The following is a 21,574-nucleotide window of genomic DNA, read 5'->3' as shown; positions in this document are numbered from 1 at the left end:
TAGCGGTAAATGCTTCAGCTAGAATTGAAATTCTAAAAGCTGCCAATAATGTCACTCATGAGTCTTTGCCACACCAGAAACGTGGGAGACCAATTGGTTACAAAGATAAAAATCCTCGAAAAAGAAAAAATTAGCTGATAATGAGGTAAAAGAAAGTGTTCAAGAAGAACCACAAATCAATACTCCTTCTGCAGAGGAGATTGATGATGTCAATACGGAAATTGCAGTCAATTATGCATATTCAAAAAAAAAAAAAAAATATGGAACCGAAATGACATGAAAATTCTTGATGAGATATTTTCATATAATGTTGCATATGACATCATGAATGATGAAGATGATCCAGAACCAAAATCTATCATGGAAAAATAGACACGATTGGGATCATTGGAAAGAGCAATACGAGCTGAATTTAAATTGCTCAATAAAAGAAAAGTTTTCGGATCTATTGTTCTCACACCTAAAGATGTTAAAAATGTGGAGTATAGATGGATTTTTATTCGAAAATGAAATGAGAAAAATGAAGTTACAAGGTATAAAGCTAGACTTGTAACTCAAGATTTTTCTTAAAGACCGGGAATTGGTTATGATGAAACTTATTCCCCTATTATGGATGCATTTACTTTTAGATACTTAATCAGCCTGTCAGTTTCTAAAAATCTAGAAATGCATCTCATTAATGTTATTATTGCTGATCTTTATGGATCACTTGATAGTGATATATATATATATATATATATATATATATATATATATATATATATATATATATATATATATATATATATATATATATATGAAGATACCTGAAGATCAAGAAGATACCTGAAGGATTTAAGGTATCAGAAGCATCAAATGCAAAACACAACGAAATGTACTCAATTAAATTACAAAGGTCTTTATATGGGTTGAAACAATCGAATCGCATATGGTATACCCGATTAAGTGATTACTTGATAAGAAAAGGGGACAAATAATCTTATTTGCACATGTGTCCTTATTAAGAAAACAATGTCCGGATATGTGATTGTAAGTTATTTATGTCAATCATCATAACATCATATGAACAAATAAAGAGATCAGTATTGCCTTGGATTGCAAATTGAGCATATGCCTAATGGTTTACTTGTATATCAAACAACTTATACCGAAAAGATTTTAAAACATTTTTTAAAGACAAAATCATTGGTTGTTAGATCACTCAATATTGACACTGATCCATTTTATCACTGTGAAGATCATGAAGATCATTGGAGCTCTTATGTATCTTACAAATTGTACAAGACCTGACATTTCTTTTGTAGTTAATTTGTTAACAAGGTTCAGCTCAGCTCCTACCAAAAGACACTGGAATGGGATCAAACACATATTTCGATACCTTCGAGGAACTACTGATTTAGGATTATTTTATTCTAACGAATCAAAACAAGATTGGGTTGGTTATGCAGATGCAGGTTATTTATCTGATCCATATAAAGCTAAATCTCAAACTGGATATATATTCCTAAATGGAGGTACTGCAATATCATGACGTTCTCAAAAACAAACACTTGTTGCAACATCATCAAATCATGCTAAAGTGATTGCATTACATGAAGCTACTCGGGAATATTTTTGGTTGAGATCAATGACATAACTCATTACTGATTCTTGTGGACTAGAACGTGATAAAAGTCCAACAACTATCTATGAAGATAATGCAACTTGCATAGTACAGATGAATGAAAGATATATCAAAAGTGATCGAACAAAACATATACCTCCTAGATTCTTTTCATACACTCAAAACCTCATTAAGGACAACGAGATTGAAATGAGATATGTTCAATCCATCAAAAACTCTGCTGATCTTTTCACCAAAGCACTTTCAACTGCTATTTTCAGAACGCATGTTCACAATATTGGCATGAGGCAGGTTCAAAAGATGTAACAGCTCAGCAATGTCTACTTGAGGGGGAGTCAACTATATGCTGCACTCTTTTTCCCTTAGACAAAGTTTTTATCCCACTGAGTTTTTCTTTGGCCAATGTTTTTAACGAGGCAGTAACTTATAGTTGATCTCAAACAAAACAAAATTGGTATCCAAGGGGGAGTGTTATAATATTAGACTTTAATTGATAGTCAATTTTGTACAAATCATAGTCAATATTGGATACCTCTTGTATAGTATTTTTTTTGTACTATAAATACCCATGTATGCAAGCTAAAAAACTTGCACCATCCATTATACTTACAAGAATCATTTCTCTCATTTCTCTCATTAGTATTCTACTCCTTCATTACTAGAATTTTGTAGTAAGTTTAGACTACCAATGTTGTTATAAACAACTAAATTACAACAAAAAGTATATTATTTTTAAGTCATTTTATTTGGAGGTGAAACTGAACGCGTAGCAATTTTATGTTTCTGGACTACTTATGCAAATACTGGTAAATCGAAGGTACTGATTTTGTAATTGTGGATAAACCACATGAAGCATCCGTAAAACTAACTTTTAGATATAAGTCAAAGTCTTCGCATATCAATTTCCGTCTATACATTATTATATCTCCTCGTCATTGTTCTATTTCACGCATTGAATGTACGGTCGTTGGAAAGAAATCTCCGGCATGTCTACACCTCGTTCACAGTCTCTTAGCTCCAGTTGTTCAACTAAGTCGACTGGATTCTCATTGGAAAAGTCAACTTCTCGCCGAGTCAAAGTTGCTGCGAGATCCTTCGCCTATATTTTTGTCGCGTGTTTTGCTCCACGGAATAAAGAGACACGTCAGGATAGCTCGTCGGCGTTTGGCGGTTCAGATGCGTTCACTTCAACATCAGGTGACTAAGATTAATTAAGAGATCTAATCATTTTATTTAGTTATTATATATGATGATGAAGATTGATTAAACTTTTTTGTAGCAAAACTTGTACGTTGCGATTCAGTAATTTACTGTTGCATATAAACAATTGTTAATTATTAAACATTTGAAGTAATAAAGAACAATGATATCATAAGATTCATTACAATATTGAAACCCCGTTATTGATAAAACAAATGATTTAATTTTGAATTATTAGTGAAGAACCATAGAAAACTGAGAATGCATGCAATTACTTACCAAAATTAGTAAACTTGCTATTCATATTAATGTATTGTACTATTATAGTACGGAGTATCTATTACTATCTAAATCCTCACACCCTGTATCATAAATTAGGGTAATAAATTCCATGTAATTTATTCAAACAGCCCAATTTTAATACGTACATATATCCTATAATACGTTTATATATTAGTTAATTAGTTATTAATATATAAAAATTCACTTACAAAAAAAGGATAAATTAATTTAATTAAATTCTTTTTACCCGCTATACTCGCCACAATTCTCTCCCTCCACCCTTTCTTCTTCCCATTCTACTTTAACTCCAGAAAAAAGTACGACGGTTATGCGATTGCCTGTCCTGCATGAACCGTATCTTCCCTCTAATTCAACCGTCCATCTTCCTTAATGCCAGATCTGTTTTCGGTAACCCAAATTTTACAACGCATGCCCATTCAATTCCTATACTACAGTCAATTCAATATCTCAATTAAATTTGGGTGTTGCAGAGCCCTTTGTTTGTCCAATTGAATTTTTTAATTCAATTCGTCTGTTGCACAACCCGTTGGTTTCCTGCATGACCAGATACACCTTTCGGATGGGTATAAATTTCAAGGACACTCAGTATTGTGTGGAATATCAATTGCAACATAATATTCAATTAATAATATTACAATGGCACAGTCTACAGAAGCAACCGCCGGCAGCGTTGAGAGAAAATCATACGCCTTTCTTAGGCAACTCGAAATTGGCAAGGAAGCTGAGGTGAAAGTCATGATTTGTAGAACTTGGGATACGTATACCGCCTACGGGACGTATCTGAGCACAGACTTCATAGCTTCCGATGAACAGGTCTACAAATTAACTTTTGATTTGCATTTACATTGGGTAATTTTGTTGAATTTTTATGTGCTTAGTTGTAAATGAATATGTAATTACCTGCTGAGGTTCATATAGGTCACTGATAGTCATATAGTATTGGTCAAAATTATACCCTATTAGGTAGTAACAGATTACAGGTTTTATTACTAAACAGAATTGAAGTTTAATTTTTTAAAAATGATATTGTCTAACAATGCAGTATACCTCATATGTATTCAGTTATTTACTTTCGACCATATATGCTGTTACACCTTTTTAACCTACATAAACGTCATAGATTTTTGTTTATAGGTTGTGTATTAGACGTTTGCAATAGGTGTATTTTGAAGGTCATTACCCTCACATAAAGGTTATCAACCTTGCTTTGTAGGTTGAGATGAACAGTTTGGTTACAATTGTATTTTGAAGGCCTCTGACTAGGTCAAGCAGAGTTACACACTATTGGTCAGACTTATACACTATTAGGTAGTAATAGATTGAATTAAAAACAATTAAACAACTATGATATATAACATACATGAGTTCATCTGCATTTCATGATGCATCATAGTTTAAAGTTTCTGATGGATCTCCAAATGGCATTAGATACTAATAGGTGTTACAAATATTAAAAAATGAATTTTCACAGACTATGAGACATATATTGGCTCAAAAACACCTGCTTAAACAAGGCATCCATAATAATCAATACTGCTTTGACTTGATTAATATAAAGATTAAGAGATGTGCTATTGCCTATAGTTTTGTGATACGTAAATGTACAATTTGATTTATTGTTACTAAAATATAACTTCACTGAGATTTCAATAAATGTACAACACAAATAAAGACCCTATGCATGAATAAAGCTACATATAAAATAAAATGAGAGTTAATTTATATAAAGAAATCAGTTGATTATATGAATTGTCGTAGTTTAAAAGTTTCAGACCTCGATGTAAATATAGCTGTTGCACTCAAAAAGTTTACAACTTTAATTTCGATAATTTAACAAGCATCTAAATAGGATTATTATTAATATTTAATATTTTAAGCCTATAACATTTAAATTGAAGCTCATTATTTAGTAGAGACTGAATTTTTTTGCTGCAAAACAAATTATTTGCTTACACTTGACAAATCAATTTATTGTCCAATTTACATAAACTGACTCACGTTACATGATAGCCGATTATATTGTGGTTATTATCGCTTTGTGCCGGCTTAACTAATGCGTTGCGTTTTATGTGATACAGGGCGACGTAATTCAGATGACCGCTAAGAGCAATGTTTCTCACCATTTCATCCCTCGATTGAAGGAGGGGTCAGTGTACTTGCTCAACCACTTTGATGTGGTCCGCAATAAAGACGAGTACCGTATAATGAAGGACAACAACGTTCTCATTCAGCTCACCGGTTCCACGTTCCTCAGAAAACAGCCCGCACGTGACGAAGCTTTGTTTGTACGCCATCCCTTCAGTTGCGTTGAAATGGAAGACATGGAACTCACTTCGGGCAAATACGTCATCGGTATAGATTACTTACCCCTGCTCAGTTATTTCCCTACAGTTTATTTTTTTTTTAACTTATTTAAACAGTTTACTCTGAATGTTGTAGACGTTGTAGGGCGTGTCATGAATGTCGGGGAGCCCCAAACACAGAAATCAGGAGCGGTCATTCTAGAATTTGACCTTGCTAATGAAAGGTGTTCAACAATCTAATCTTTAAAACTGTTACCTACACCCATATGTCAATAAGTATTTGTATGTTTGTTTCTAATCTTTTACTTTTGCAAAGGGGTCGAAGAATGAAAACCACGCTTTGGGGAACATTGGGTCCGTCTTTTGTGGAGCAGATGCCTGCTGCTAATGCTTTGTATTGCATCATTCTAACCTCCGTATCAATCAAAAAGACCTTCAACGGTACCCTCTGAACATAGCGTGCATGAATTAATTCGATCCCTTAATGCCCTGTTTGTATCACTAAGTTTTAGCTAATTGCAGGCAACCTATCTCTCTCGAGCACCTCCGCCACCCAAATTATCAATGACATTCAGATTCCGACACTTGCGAAGTTCCTAGAGAAAATGAGGTTTGTTCCACACTGAAAGTAACGTGTAAACTTAATATTATTCACTGTTTTGATCTAAGATAGTTCACACCGTTCTTTTTGCAGTGGCGTTGAACTCCCAGCCGAGGTGGATGACACTTCTACAGGGTGGAAGCTTCCACCACCAAAAGAAGGAACACTTGCTGAACTGATTGCACTGGTACGGAAGGGGAAAAAGCACGTGGTAAGTATCAGTAACGCTACAACCTCACTTTCTCTTATCAATTGAAATACACAGCTAATTCTGTTTGGTTTTTACCTTTCCATTGTAGTCGGACGACGTGTTCAAGTGCAGAGTCGAAATTACAAACATCCGCCTAAAAAACAGCTGGTACTACAACACTTGCAGTGTCTGCAAGGCGCAGAAGGGGCTCTCACGAAAGCATAACCAACACTGGTGCGAGTCGTGTAGCGATGTTGTTCCAGAACCACTATCAAGGTATTCAGTTCGACGATAGGATCCTTTATAAATGTAATGCTTAACCACCTGAAGTACCTTTATAACCACGGGTTTGTCACACGTGTCTGAATGTTTCAGGTTTCGTGTGCAATGTGATGTCACCGATGGAACCGCGACCACAGTTATTGTTCTTTTCGATGAGACAGCTGAGGAACTGACCCACACCACTGCAGCGAGGCTGTTGCTCGAGCTAGACACGGTAAGACTCTATTTTTAATAAACTCCACATGTCATTAGGCGTTTATTTTGCTAACGGGTTGTCGATTAGGAGACCTGCAACACGGTGTTGCCGACTGCGCTCGCTAATCTCCTGAATACCAACCAAGTCGTTTTGTTGAAGACAATATCCTATTTTGAGCACGGGCCATATGAGAATTTCAATTGTGTTAAAGTGTACCCTCACGAAATTGCTCCCGAGAACCCACCCACTGAAGATTCGGGTGACGATTTAGGGCCTGGACCCGACGACAAATGTGTGAAGCTGGTCAGCCCTTCGCCCGCAACAGCAAAGGCCGCAAAGAGAACAATCGAAGTTCCTACGCCTTCGAAGATTGCAGATCGTGTCACCCGTCGCAAGTAAGATGTTAATTATATTTGTATGCACACATTACACTTACATGTATAGCACCAGACCTGCACGCACAATTAAAATTCTTACGTTTTATGTTTCTGACCTTCATGCACCATCGTTATTCTTATACACACCATTATGGTCCCCCCGCAGGTTTGTGGTTACAAGTGACACTGAGGATGAGGGTGAGATAGCTGGAGATGACACGAACCCCAAGACTAGCGTTTGTACTGATGCATAGGTTTTTTTAAGTGATTAATAAAAAGCGTCAGCCTGTTGACCTTTACAGTTTCCATGTTGGTTTTCACAGACAATTTTTAGTTTTCATGTGTTTTTGTTTGGTTTCCATGCTACTTAAAATAATAAAGTTCCTCAATAAAAGCAATTTTGTCTTATACATCAGAAGCCATGATTTTCATTATCTTTGTGTTGGAATGGTTGATTTATAAATGTATTACAGTCATATCATTTGTCTATAGTATACCCAACTTTGGTGCTACGCTTTTTTGCGTCTAGCGTGCGATTCCCATATTGCCTTTTATAGGCCAGTCACCTCTCACCTTCTTACTTGCGCAAAGGTGTCGTTAGAAATATATCTAACGAAAACAATGTCGTCATCCTAAAATAGACTTTGTTATTGTGTCCGTGCATCTCAGGTTTAATGTATAGGTTCTTACTGAGGCTTTTTAAACTGTGCAGGTTTCAACACTGGCTACAAAGCCACTGTATGTGTAGGTGTTGCCAGATATGTGCAACATGCTACATATCTTGGATGATTACAAGAGGTATGTCCCTGTCAATCAAATCGTGGCCCATGGTAGGTTTTTCCCGGTGTTGCAACTTGAATACTAAACGAATTGTATACCGTGCCTACTAATTGTTGTTTTTTTTTCGTTGCACGTTTTACGCGTGCTGTGCTAGACCTGAGCAAACCTCCATTGTATGTATATAAGTGTTGTTTGGATTTATTGTTTGATAAAAAAAATTTTTGCTGAGCTATAGCTTCAAAAACCGGTTAAAGTCAATATTAGTCAACCTTTCAGTATTAATTAAATGTAAACTTTTGGATATTCTGAAAAATTGAAGCTTAGCTTAGACGTTTTTTCATTTGTTGCTAAAGAAGACAGCAACTCAGCTTATACGCTGGTCCAGGTAATTAACCTTTTACTTCCAACTAGAGATGGCATGATGGGTGGGTCGTGTGGGTTATTTAATGTGTCCCGACGGGTTTCGGCCAAAACTGTTTTAGTGGGGTTCACCTGGAATCATTTTTTGTCCATTTCAATCATATATTTAGTGCCTTATAACGATTTAAAAACAATAGTGTTACAATAATAATTCAACGATCAAGACTTGATTGATTAAATAGCATGAAATTTTCACAATCTATTGCTTTATCAAATATTTTAGCGACAAGAATCTATTCGCTTGCATTGATGAGGCTTTTGTTGTATCATATTTACAAACCAACTTAGATTTCTGAACATATATATACGTAACAACCATTTTAGGAAACAGGAACGTGAGAATCAGAATGGACTCGATTTGCACATCGGGAATATACTCGGCTCTCAATGGAAGAGGATGCTGAATCTGCTTCTACTGGTACTGCAGCTGATTGGGACGAATCTCTCGAAGCCCCGTTTTAGATTAACAGTCAACAAACTGCTCATTATGGTATTTAATACGAGTACAAGTTTGTATACCCGTTTTATTTTTTTTAGAGTCAAGTTAATGACTTTTGTACACAAATGACATTGTTAATTGCAGGTGATAGTGAAGAATACCTTTGCTCAAGTTGTAAGCAACAAAAGCATGTACATTTTTTTAAGCTTGGACACTGGGTATGCTCAAAACACTTACGTTGTCGTTGGTAAAAACCGAAAGAAAGTAACTCGAGTTTGCCAAGTTAAAGACAGATTTTTAGAAGTTGCAATTGCATTCTTGGTAGAGGGTGTAGTCAGGTGCTTTAATTGGAAGCATTATATTGCTTTGTTTTGGCAAATAATAATTAGTCGCCCTTTCCATTTGATTGAAAAATTATCTTCCAAAAACATATTCCCTCTCATTAGTTGTTTTAATTTTAGCGCTACCAATAGATTTTTTTTTTTTTTTTTTTTTTTTGGGGTTCCACGAAGAGGCGTACAGAAATTGGGAAAATTTTGAAGATACATTCACTAAATCAACTATATGGATGTATATTGGTGACTCTCATCGTTGGTTTTTGGATGGGTCATCTAAAGTTCGTTAGTATCCGATGTATGCGCAATATGCCACCACATCGTCACTCCCAATTTCCAGGTTTGTCTTTGCTATCTATTTTTCCTTTTTTCATTTTTTCTGATTTTGTTCTCCTTTCAAATAGTGTTTGCTGCTTTCACCAGTTAATTTTAAAACTATTTTACCCATTTTCTAAAGGCATTATGTTGTTATTGAAACAATCTTTGTTGATGCTATTTGAATCTATTTGATGACTACACAATAGATGATTTTTGTCTGGCTTATACTAAACTGTTGCTCAATAATGTGTAAATAACATAACGCCTATTAAAAGAACCACAAAAGAAATGTGGCAACAGTGATCCTTTGTCTGCTAATCCTTTAGTTGTCGATAAGGTCGAGTTTGTGGTTACTTTTATCTGACCAACGCACCCAATAATAAACTGTGGGTTGTAACACAATGGTTTTTAATGCTCAAGTTTCATTTGATTGAAATTCACTTAAAAGAGATTTAAGAGGTGTTTAGCAGACTCTTTATGCCAATTTAATAATTTATTTGGTTTATATGTTATTCATGATATATTAACTATCCGTTGTCACAAATGTTTGCTCAATAACTGTTGTCCAGTATGTACATGTATTTAATATACCACCTGGAAAATACAGTGTACACACATTGTGGTTGCCAATGACTTGCTTAAAATTTTGCAGGTATTGTTTTCGAGCAGCAATTGGTCACGAATCAACGAAGACTTATTTGGATCCTTCAAACCAGGTCACTTATTATCTTTACCAACTTTTAATACCTAAATCTATTTCTTTCACATGAATTTGTGTGTTGTATATTTGCGTAAATACTAACTGTTGTGACAATCTATATCTGTATATACCCTTTTATTTAATAATTTTGCGTCTGCATATTTATTAGTTGCATACATGTCAGCTGTTGTGGTTAACTATATGTACATATAGACTTTCTTCTACTTACTTTGCGTATTAGACTGCTATTCCTTATCAAGTTATTATACGTAAATGTGTCTTGACTGATTTTACTTGCATTATTCTATTAAGAAGGTTTTTGCTGAACTACAGAGTTTATAGTTGATCATTTGAATACATGTGTTCTCTGATTAATTATATTTGCATCATTATTTGTTAGGCATAATAACATTAGTTAACAGAACCCTTTCATATTTCCCCTTCACAATTACTACTCTTAAAGTCTATAACTTATATGCAACACTATTAATTACCCTGGAAACCTAAACACCCCTATGAATACTAATAGTCACATCTGTTACTTTGTTGAGCACCCCTATAAGTATACTTTGCACATTCTACCAACTCCTCATCTCACATGGATTCAACTACATTGCCCTCCCCCTCTGTCCATATTTCCAAAGGAATGCCCAGTGTTGTCTTCCCATTTAAACTAGAATTATTTTTCCCTTTCAACCTTTGATCATTTTTCTTTTTTTTCCAGGCGTTCGGAAGCATCTGCAACTCACAGATTTACTCAATGGACCCATCTCAATTCACACTTCAACATCTACTGGACCGAACGGGCGAACGCAGGTGTTCTGTGGTCTCCTAATACGCGACCCACCGTACTTTCATCCAGGTTATTCATCACCCATCCTAAAATTTTAGACCTAATAGAATATAACATTTCTTCCCTTTACGGTTCCAAACTTTTAAGCTAGAACCGATTAAATAAGATGGCCATTAACTGTTGATATGAATTTTGTTCAACTACTTTGTGAACCCATAACAAGCTAAAGTCATTTAACATCATAATTTACCTATAGTTTAAAAAAAAAAAAATTTTAAACTCACACAAAACACAACTACATGACCTGCCTGCCGATTCGTCTCCCGATAATTAAAAACCAAAAAACCCAGACAACAAAATATGACTTATATATGAATGGTGCATTACATTCTCGCTCTCAGTTTTCACCATAGCCTGTTTACTCATGTATTGCCAATTCGTGCAGGAAGCACAAGTCTTGCGGAACAAGTGTACACTAACCCCACAAGCAACATCACCCATCTCGACTCAGGTAATAACACCCCTGTACAAAATATATGTGCATTTTACTTTACACCTTCTGCACCGCCCAGCCTGCACCCGTAGTACTCCACAAGTATTTTGTCAGGTTGCCGTTATGTTAGACTGTGATTAGGTAAGGGGCATGATACCATTATTGCTTTCTTTGTACTTATACAAAACACGATGACATGATTTGACTGCTGATTCGTCTAGGTATATTAAAAAACTTAAAAACCAGGCAACAAAAACTGCCTTATTTATGCTATCACCCATTTGGACTTGGATACTAACACCCCTGTATAGGCAGACCTGGTGGAAACTTAGGTAATAACCCCCATGTATATAGAGATGTACAAATACGTCTATGGTTATGAATGTATACACATACATAAATGTATGTATCAATATATAGGTAAAAATATACATATGAATAAAAATATATGTTTTGATATGTGTATCCCTGATATATATATATATATATATATATATATATATATATATATATATATATATATATATATATATATATATATACATATATATATATATATTTATATATACACATATATATATATATACACACAGAGACACAGACACACATGGATGTTTTTTTAATATTTTTCCAATTAGTAGGTGGTTTACCACAGATTCAACTCTCAGATATTCTAAAGGGCCCGATGATAATTAACACATCATCAAACGCATCAGGTTCTGGGGCCATAGTTTCATTCGGTGGCCTGGTCTTAAATACCCGACATCGTGCAAACCAAATTGCAGGTGCGAGGATAGCCACTACAACGGTCGACAGTCTTCCAATCTATACTCTGAACCATCCAGGTACCCCAACACTATGCATACAAATATCCTATATCCCCTTTTTCAGCCTATCTCTAGACTAAAACTTAATTCTTAAAGTATTATATATATATATATATATATATATATATATATATAGAGAGAGAGAGAGATAGATAGAGAGAGAGAGAGAGAGATTATATAGATTTAATTTATTACTATTTAAAATTATCGTATATTGAAATGAGTTAATATTGACATTAGAAGCAAATCAGGAGTCATACATCTACTATACTAAGTAAAATAATACTGAAATCAATTCAAGAGTCATACATTAAAATGATTGAATAATATTATTAAAATTCTAATGTATTGTTATGTAGTTAATTAAATATTTTTTTTATAAATATTTTTTTTAATTATTTTATCATAATTATAAGATAAAATGTATCATTCTTTAACTCAATTTAAATCGTCACGCGTGCAGGTGGTTTAAATACACATCAGAACGCAAACACCCCTACCATTTTAAGCGGTACATCCAAGTCAGTAGGTAATTACATCAAAAGGCCAGCTGAAGAATCTTTGAATCTGGATTTGAAATCCGCCACCTCCTAACACTTTCTAACGCCTTTCCTGATTGACAGCAGATAACTCTCTCCTAACTCCATCGACTTTGTTAGCTGGCCACCTATCCCTCTACTCATCTACAACGAGCACACACGCTGGAAAAATCCAGAAATACTATGGCCTGAAATTGACTTCCCCCTCCAAGGCGAGCATAGCTACACCAGAACCATCATACATTAGCAGCCCTCACACAATTACCCGAGAGCCCGGATGTTCCCCAGGTATTTTGAGAAATCATACTCCATCTTCATAATATTCGACACTTTAACATAACACCGTATATTTACTCCGTTTATTTATATTGTCCCAGGTGCGGTGGCCACGGGTCCCAGAGTTTGTACAAAACGTCCAACAACACCCGCATCCACCTCCGCAGGTAATCATTCCAACACTAAAATAATTACAAGCGTTGTTGTTTATTTAAATTACCCAAATTTTGCTAAACGGTAGTGTTTGGGGATCAGAGTTCACAGATTATCGCCTATTGGTTCCCATCTATATGCTTACTGAAATCCCTTCTACTTCCTACATAATATATGCCAATCGTTAATGATACGTTGCTCTTTGGTTTGCGAAAATTTGTGGTAGCCGCTAATTGTAGGAAAAAAATATTATTGCTTAAACTTATCCCTACACAATTAGACATTCACAAACAATAGAAAAACCATAGTAAAAAACATAGTTATTTGTACATGTATAGTGCGGCAACGTGTACACGATATTTTCTATCCATATGATATTTTATAAGTACTTGCTGTGAATATGTATATACTCTTTCATTAATAACCTGAAATAATTAATATTTTTACTCCTGAAATGTATGTTGCTAAATTTGTATATACTGCGCAAAATAACAGAGTTATTTGTAAGTGTATTGGCACTATAAACTGTTTAGATATATTTGTCTTTTACAAATCTTGCAAAAAATTATTACTATTTTAAATAATCTTATTTGTAAAACCCCTGTTACTTTAATCCACCAGGCACACATGTTTCTTACCGTTCTCATGGACCTCCTTCATTTAAGTGCCGGAACTGTTCTGCAACAATGTGGTATGAAGAGCGGAATAACAAGCCAAAAAACACTTCCAGACCATCCTTCTCGATGTGTTGTCAGAATGGAAAAGTATTACTCCCACTGCTCATGCCGTCTCCTCCGTTGTTGCAAACATTACTTAATTACAATGATTCCACATCATCTAAATTCCGAGAACAAATACGCATATATAACAGCATGTTTTGTTTCACATCTTTTGGGGCTAAAATAGACCATTCTGTTAACCGTGGCCGAGGTCCATACACATTTAGGATAAGTGGGCAAACCTATCATAAAATTGGTTCGCTTATACCAGAGGCTGCAGGGCCACCAAAATACGCACAACTCTACTTTTATGATACACAAAACGAAGCAAAAAATCGTATGTCTGCTTTCTTAGGCCATGATTCTAAAGAGACAGTTGATGAAACCCTAACCAGGAATCTCATTAACATGCTAGATGAGTACAGTGCCATAGCAAAGGCATTTCGTATGGCAAGGGATTGGTCAAGTAATAACCCAACGTTAGATTGTGAGCTACATTTAGTTGCTAAGATTACCAGCTCACGACAATATAATACACCCAATGTTGGTGAAATAGCTGCGTTAGTCACTAGCGACTTTGGCCACTGCAATTCTTCACGAGATATCATTGTGCAAAAAAAGAATTGTGCCCCGAAAAGAATATCAGATCTACATCACCTTTATATGGCGTTGCAATACCCTTTACTATTTCCATATGGTGAAACCGGATATCACGAAGCAATACCATATAATAATAATAGCGGCAAAAGGCAAACTGCCAGAGGTTACGTCACAATGCGAGAGTACTACTGCTATAGAATTCAGCACCGTGAAAATGAGGGCACAACTCTCCTAAGAGGTGGCCGATTATTCCAACAATTCTTGGTCGACACATATACATCTGTTGAAGAACAAAGATTGCAGTGGGTAAGACATCACCAAAATGAGTTACGAACCGACCTATACAATAATGTTTGTGATGCTGTTACAAGGGGCGACACGTCAGCAGCATCAATCGGAAAAAGAATTATTTTGCCAGCTTCCCATACAGGAAGTCCACGGTATATGGTCCAAAATTACCAAGATGCAATGGCTTTATGTCGGGAATTTGATAACCCTGATTTATTCATCACCTTCACTTCTAACCCTAAATGGCCCGAAATAGATGAAATGCTCTCCTATATCGACGGTCAAAAGGCACCAGATCGCCCTGAGATTGTCGCCCGAGTATTCAAACAGAAACTAGATGCTCTTACAAATGATATCATGAAAGAACACATATTTGGAACGTGTCAGGCAGGTATTATGAACGCGTACTTAAGGATTTGCATCCGCGCATAATGCCATGTTTTTTGACTTTGATAATTTATCGTTTTACAACCCCCCACTCCCCCCCTATATTACATATATGTTAACAATCCCTTTAATCCCGTGTGTTGTTTCAGGCCTCTACATTATCGAATTCCAAAAGCGCGGATTACCTCATGTACATATGTAAATATGGTTGACACATGAATACAAGTGCAAGACACCAGCCGACATCGATGACCTCATATCAGCAGAGATACCCTCTCAAATACACGATTCGGAAGGGTTTAAAGCAGTCACTGAATACATGTTGCACGGACCTTGCGGTGGTGCGCATATGGATGCTCCTTGCATTATTGATAGGAAATGTTCAAAACACTTTCCTAAGCCATATTATGCAGAAACCACTATTGACGAAGATGGGTACGCCAATTATAGGCGTCGCAACAACGGAGTCAAATTTCGCAAGAACAACACTAGCCTTGATAATAGTTTTGTTGTCCCCTACAACAGATATTTGTTGCTCAAGTACAACGCCCATATTAATGTCGAATGGTGCAATAGATCACGCGCAATCAAGTACTTATTCAAATACTTAAACAAAGGTCCGGATCGAGCAACAATAGTCATACAAGAAAACATGCTCCCCAACGAAAACTCAACAGTCCAAACTGTTATTGACGTTGACGAAATTAAGAATTATTTGGATTGTCGATATTTATCACCGTGTGAGGCCGTCTGGCGATTGTTTTCGTTTGACATCCATTATTCAAGACCATCGGTTATCAAATTGTCATACCATTTGCCTAATCAACAATCAGTAACACTGCGCGATTCCCAACAACTTCCTCCCCTTCTACACAGAGAGAGCATTAAAGAGACAATGTTCACCCAGTGGTTTGAACTTAACAAACAGGATGAACATGCGCGTTCCCTAACTTACGTGAAATTGCCCAAAGATTATGTATGGAACAAAGACGCAAAAATATGGACCCGGCGAAAACTAAGATCATGCATCGGACGTATTGTCTATTCAAATCCTGCATCAGGTGAACGTTACTACCTGCGGATGTTGTTGAACATAGTTAAAGGTCCCCGTTCTTTTGAAGAAATTCGAACTGTAGATGGTGCATTACACCCCACGTTTAAAGATGCATGCTTTGCACATGGTTTGTTGAACGATGATAAAGAATGGACCGAAGCCATCTCTGAAGCTAGGCTATGAGCAACAGGTTCGCAACTTCGAGACTTATTTGTAACCATGTTACTCTTTTGCAATGTCACCAAACCACTCACACTATTGGAACTAAATTGGGAAGCTTTATCAGAGGACATTCTGTATAAAAAAAGAAAAATATTCAACTTCCCAGACTTGATCCTAACCGAGGCTCAGCTGAAAAATTATTGCTTACTTGAGATACAAGGCATTTTAAATAAAAATGGCAAATCTTTAGCTGACTTCCCCGAGCTTCCGCAGCCGGACCAATCAATGCTAACCCAGATGGACAATCGTCTAATACGGGAGGAATTAAACTACAATATAAAAGAAATGATTACCTTGCATAACACCCTTTTCAGCTCACTCAACCCAGAGCAACTAGAAATATATCTCCAGGTCGTTAATGCGGTGCATAAACAACAAGGTGGTCTATTTTTTTTATATGGTCCCGGCGGCACCGGGAAAACATTCTTATACAATGCTGTCCTCGCAAAATTAAGGTCAGAAAGGCTGATTGTGCTCGCAGTTGCATCTTCAGGTATGTTAACCTTTACCGACACATGATTGGCAACCCATATTCCCATTACCTTATTACATACTGCACCAAAAATTATTTCTTATAAGACACCCCTAAAAACACTAACAAAACTAAACTGCGGGTATCGCATCATTGCTTTTACCCGGAGGCCGGACAGCACACAGCCGATTTGTCATCCCCCTCGAATTAATGGAAAACAGCACATGCGGAATAAAACAACAAACGCACTTGGCATCACTTATTCAAGAGGTCCGTTTAATAATTTGGGATGAGGCACCAATGACACAAAGGTTCGCTTTCGAGGCCCTAGATAAAACTTTGCGAGACATTTTAGGGGCCAAGGATGACAGAAACAGATCAAAGATTTTCGGAGGCATGCCTGTCTTAATAGGGGGCGACTTTAGACAAATACTTCCAGTCATACCAAAGGGCAAAAGACAAGAAATAGTTCATGCATGCATTAACAGGTCCGACTTATGGCAACATTGTCACCTGCACACACTATCCCGCATTATACGGGTAAACGAATACACTCCAGATGGACATCTAGATACACGAAAACAAAACTTCAATAAATGGGTACTAGATATAGGGGAAGGTAAGGTTCCTGCAATTGCTAAAGAAGGGGAGGACGAGCCAACATGGATAAAAATTCCCGAAGAATTCATTGTATCCTCCAAAAAACCCCCGATTGAAACGATCGTCGACACAATATTTCCAGATTTTCCCGTGCGACAAGAAGATGAAGATTATTTACGAGAGAGGGCTATTTTGACACCAAGAAATGACGACGCATATGAGATTAATAAACATATGGTCAAAAAATTGCAGGGGGCAACAATGACATACAAAAGCTCTGATGAGATTTGCAAGGGATCAACCGACAACATGGAACAACAACAAACATATCCCGTGGAATACTTAAATACATTAAACTTCCCAGGTGTTCCTCCTCACAAACTAAAGCTAAAATTAGGCCAACCAGTTATGTTATTACGAAATCTATGCCCAAGCGCAGGGCTGTGTAACGGAACACGTCTCATCCTAACAGATTTCCAAAAGTTTGTTCTTCAAGCCCGGATTATAACAGGCTCACATATAGGGAAATCCGTCATCATTCCACGGATTGTTCTAACGTCGGCACAAACAAAATGGCCCTTTGTTATGCAACGGATCCAATTCCCAGTGAAGCCCTGTTATGCAATGACAATAAACAAAAGCCAGGGACAATCTTTAAAATATGTCGGTCTATACCTCCCGAAACCAGTTTTTAGCCACGGTCAACTATACGTTGCCCTATCACGGGTAACCGATCCATCTGGTTTAAAAATAGTCATGATAAATGATAGCGACGAACGTTTAAAGGGTCACACACGAAATGTTGTGTACAGGGAAACTTTCTTCAACTTGAAACATGATTCATAGAGGTATGCTTGCTACTAATTTCAATTTCTTAATTATTTCATCTCCAACACATTGATTTGATGTTATTATTCTACAACGCAGATTACACACATGTTGCCACCGCCACACCAACCTTCGCAAGGTATTTTATTAGTATTTTACTTTCATATACTCATTCGCTATATTACTATTGCACATAATGACATTGATTGATTTGCTTTGCTTCATTACCATAGATATATTATACCAACAAAGGCATCGGATTTGTTCCTACACATCACCTCCTTCTCAAGTCAAAGGCACATCAACAGCAGACTAACTATGTTCACCATTCCCATTCTCCTCCTTTATAATACACGCATTATTTTCATGCAACAAAAAACCCCCTATGAGACTATAGTTTTTTTTTTTTAAAGTCATTTCTATGGTTGTTGATAAATACATTAAACCTCATGTGTGTTTCATATATCTCTAACTTCTTACTAACTCAATTTAATAGTTGTTAAACCAATTACCCAAGGAATTAGCCGCTTTACCCGATTCTTATACGACCAACCACATTAACCGCAACCCATACAATTGTTCGTGCAACGCACGGGCACTGCAACTAGTTTCATATATATAGCTGATTATCCTCATCAAAAAGTTAAATTGTTTGATTTGATAGATGTTTCAGGGGCTTCTGATTCTACTGAAGGAAAGAAACAAGTCACACCTCGTGGTAAATATGCAACCAAGAATGATTTATTGCACTTGAAAGAACCTGGAAGTACAAAGTTTACAATGGCCGAAATTCATAAGGCAACGAAGAACTTTTCGTCAACTCTTAAAGTTGGACAAGGCGGATTTGGGACCGTATATAAAGGTCAGCTTCAAGATGGGACACTAGTCGCTGTGAAACGTGCCAAAAAGGTTATATAATAAACATAATTGTTACATAAAACTGATCAGTGTAATTGAACATAATCCATAAAAAGTACTGAGATGTTGCTTCTTTTTTTATGTGCAAAGTATTAATGACAAGAATCTAGGAAGCGAGTTTCAGAATGAAGTCCAAACCTTAACAAAGGTGGAGCATTTGAATCTTGTGAAGTGTTACGGCTACTTGCACAATGTAGGTGAAAGAATCATTGTCGTTGAATATGTTCCTAATGGGGCACTTCGGGACCATTTAGAATGTAAGTTGTTTCTTACTTGTACAACAAAATCAATTCGTATTTTGGTTATACAACTTGATTATTGCAGTTTATCTGTGCGTAAAAAGCTTATACATGTTCCCTTTAAGGACTAATTTAACTATATAATTCAATTATAAAGTTGATATTTCCAACTGTTTAAAGCTTGTTAACGAAAACCCTCCTGGGCTATTCGTTAACACATTTTAAACAATTGTACATGGCGATTACTTATTAATTTAGTGGTAGCGATTACATTTATTTACAAATGTTTAAAGCGTGTTAATGACAGTCCTGGGCTCCGTAGTTAGTAAAATCCTTTTCATTTTCTTGTAAAAATGCGTATTTAACCAATACCTAACAAATGCAGGTTTACATGAAGATGTTCTTAGTCTTGGATCTCGTCTGGATATTGCTATAGATGTAGCGCACGCTATTACTTATCTGCACAGTTACACAGGTGATCCTTGTCTACATATAATTAACACATCAATATTTTAAGTATAGCCATAAAGCGCTAATCAAATCTGTAGTACATGGTTTACAAGTTGTTGATGTTTGATAGTGATAATTTTTTGATTGCAGACCACCCAATAATCCATAGGGATATCAAGTCTTCAAATATCCTGTTAACAGAAAAACTACGAGCCAAGGTTGCTGACTTCGGTTTTGCACACCTAGCACCCGATGCAAAATTGGGTCAAACCCACGTATCGACTCAGGTTAAAGGGACTGCAGGGTACTTAGATCCTGAATACCTCAAGACATATCAACTTACTGAAAAAAGTGATGTTTATTCTTTTGGTATATTGCTTGTGGAGCTAGTCACTGGTCGAAGACCTATTGAAGCGAAAAGGGAACTTAACGAACGTGTAACGGCTAAATGGGTATGTACTCAAAATGACTAAATTACCCTTCTATTTATATTGGTACGTTTTAGTGTACGCTGTTTCTCATTATTTTGGTGGAAATGATAGGCAATGAAGAAGTTTACCGATGGTGATGCAATCTCGGTGTTGATCCAAAACTAGAAGATTCGGATGCCAATTGTTTGGCTCTCGAGAAGATTCTAGAACTGGCTTTAAAGTGTGTTTCTTCTCATCGAAAGAACAGGCCAATCATGAAGAAATGTGCTGAGGTTTTGTGGAACATAAGAAGGGAGTACAAAGAATTGTTGGTTTGATATGGTGTCATTCGTTCTTTATTGCGAAGGGACAAAACTTTTGTGGATTTGTTTTATTGGATTTGCGAGTGGCATCTTTTATGTTGATCGTCACAGAACATCATCATAAAAGATTTTAAGATGATGTTAATGGATGGTGATGAAGCTGCCCCAAACATGTTTGTAAATTGGAAACGTCCTATTAAGTTGTGGGATTTTAAGTGTTTTTGCAGGTCTTTTTTGTGAAGGTTTGGTTGAGGTATGTAGTTCTAAAAACTAAAAATAAAAATAAAAAGTAGGATCAGTTCTTTGTGCATAACTATATATATATATATATATATATATATATATATATATATATATATATATATATATATATATATATATATATATATATATTTCATGGTCACTGATCAATCATACAATTGATTCTTGGAGTTCGGTCTATACTTGTCAACAAAAGAAGGAGATTTAAGTGTCTTTCGAATTTAACACTTTGGTCAGGTGCACCGTGGATAACCCCGATATTGAAATCGAATATTTTTCCCAACGAATTATCTCATTCTCATTAACAATAATATATACAAGATATAATGGGCTAAAACCCTACGGGCTATACAATGATAATGGGTTATGGGCTATATATATACATAAGCTATATACAATCTTACGCCCCCGCAGTTGGAATGGGAGGTAAAGAACGAATGTTCAAGCTGAACTTGAAATCCATAAATAATCGAGTAGGCAGTCCCTTAGTAAAGATATCAGCATACTGAAAAGTAGTAGGGACGTGAAGCACACGAACGTAACCTGTAGCAACCTTATCACGCATGAAATGTATGTCGATCTCAATGTGTTTTGTACGTTGGTGCTGGACCGGGTTGGTAGAAAGATAAACCGCAATCACATTATCACAATAAA

The 21,574-nt window shown here is 36.1% G+C and overlaps 1 protein-coding gene across 1 annotated transcript; it reads left to right on the top strand.

Moving 5' to 3' along the window:
• Positions 1-2,593: 2,593 nt before the first annotated feature.
• On the top strand, positions 2,594-20,915 carry LOC139897168 (calmodulin-binding receptor-like cytoplasmic kinase 2). The gene is given in 7 exon segments (XM_071879828.1): positions 2,594-2,821; positions 18,984-19,228; positions 19,326-19,494; positions 19,862-19,951; positions 20,077-20,378; positions 20,469-20,502; positions 20,505-20,915. Coding segments are annotated over 7 exon segments (1,221 nt in total). The 5' UTR covers positions 2,594-2,610; the 3' UTR covers positions 20,675-20,915.
• The last annotated feature ends 659 nt before the right edge of the window (positions 20,916-21,574 follow it).

This window comes from Rutidosis leptorrhynchoides, chromosome 3, assembly GCF_046630445.1.
Source record: "Rutidosis leptorrhynchoides isolate AG116_Rl617_1_P2 chromosome 3, CSIRO_AGI_Rlap_v1, whole genome shotgun sequence".
Taxonomy (NCBI): Eukaryota; Viridiplantae; Streptophyta; class Magnoliopsida; order Asterales; family Asteraceae; genus Rutidosis; species Rutidosis leptorrhynchoides.
The sequence above is the reverse complement of the archived record's forward strand: the minus strand, read 5'-3'. Positions and strand labels throughout refer to the sequence as shown.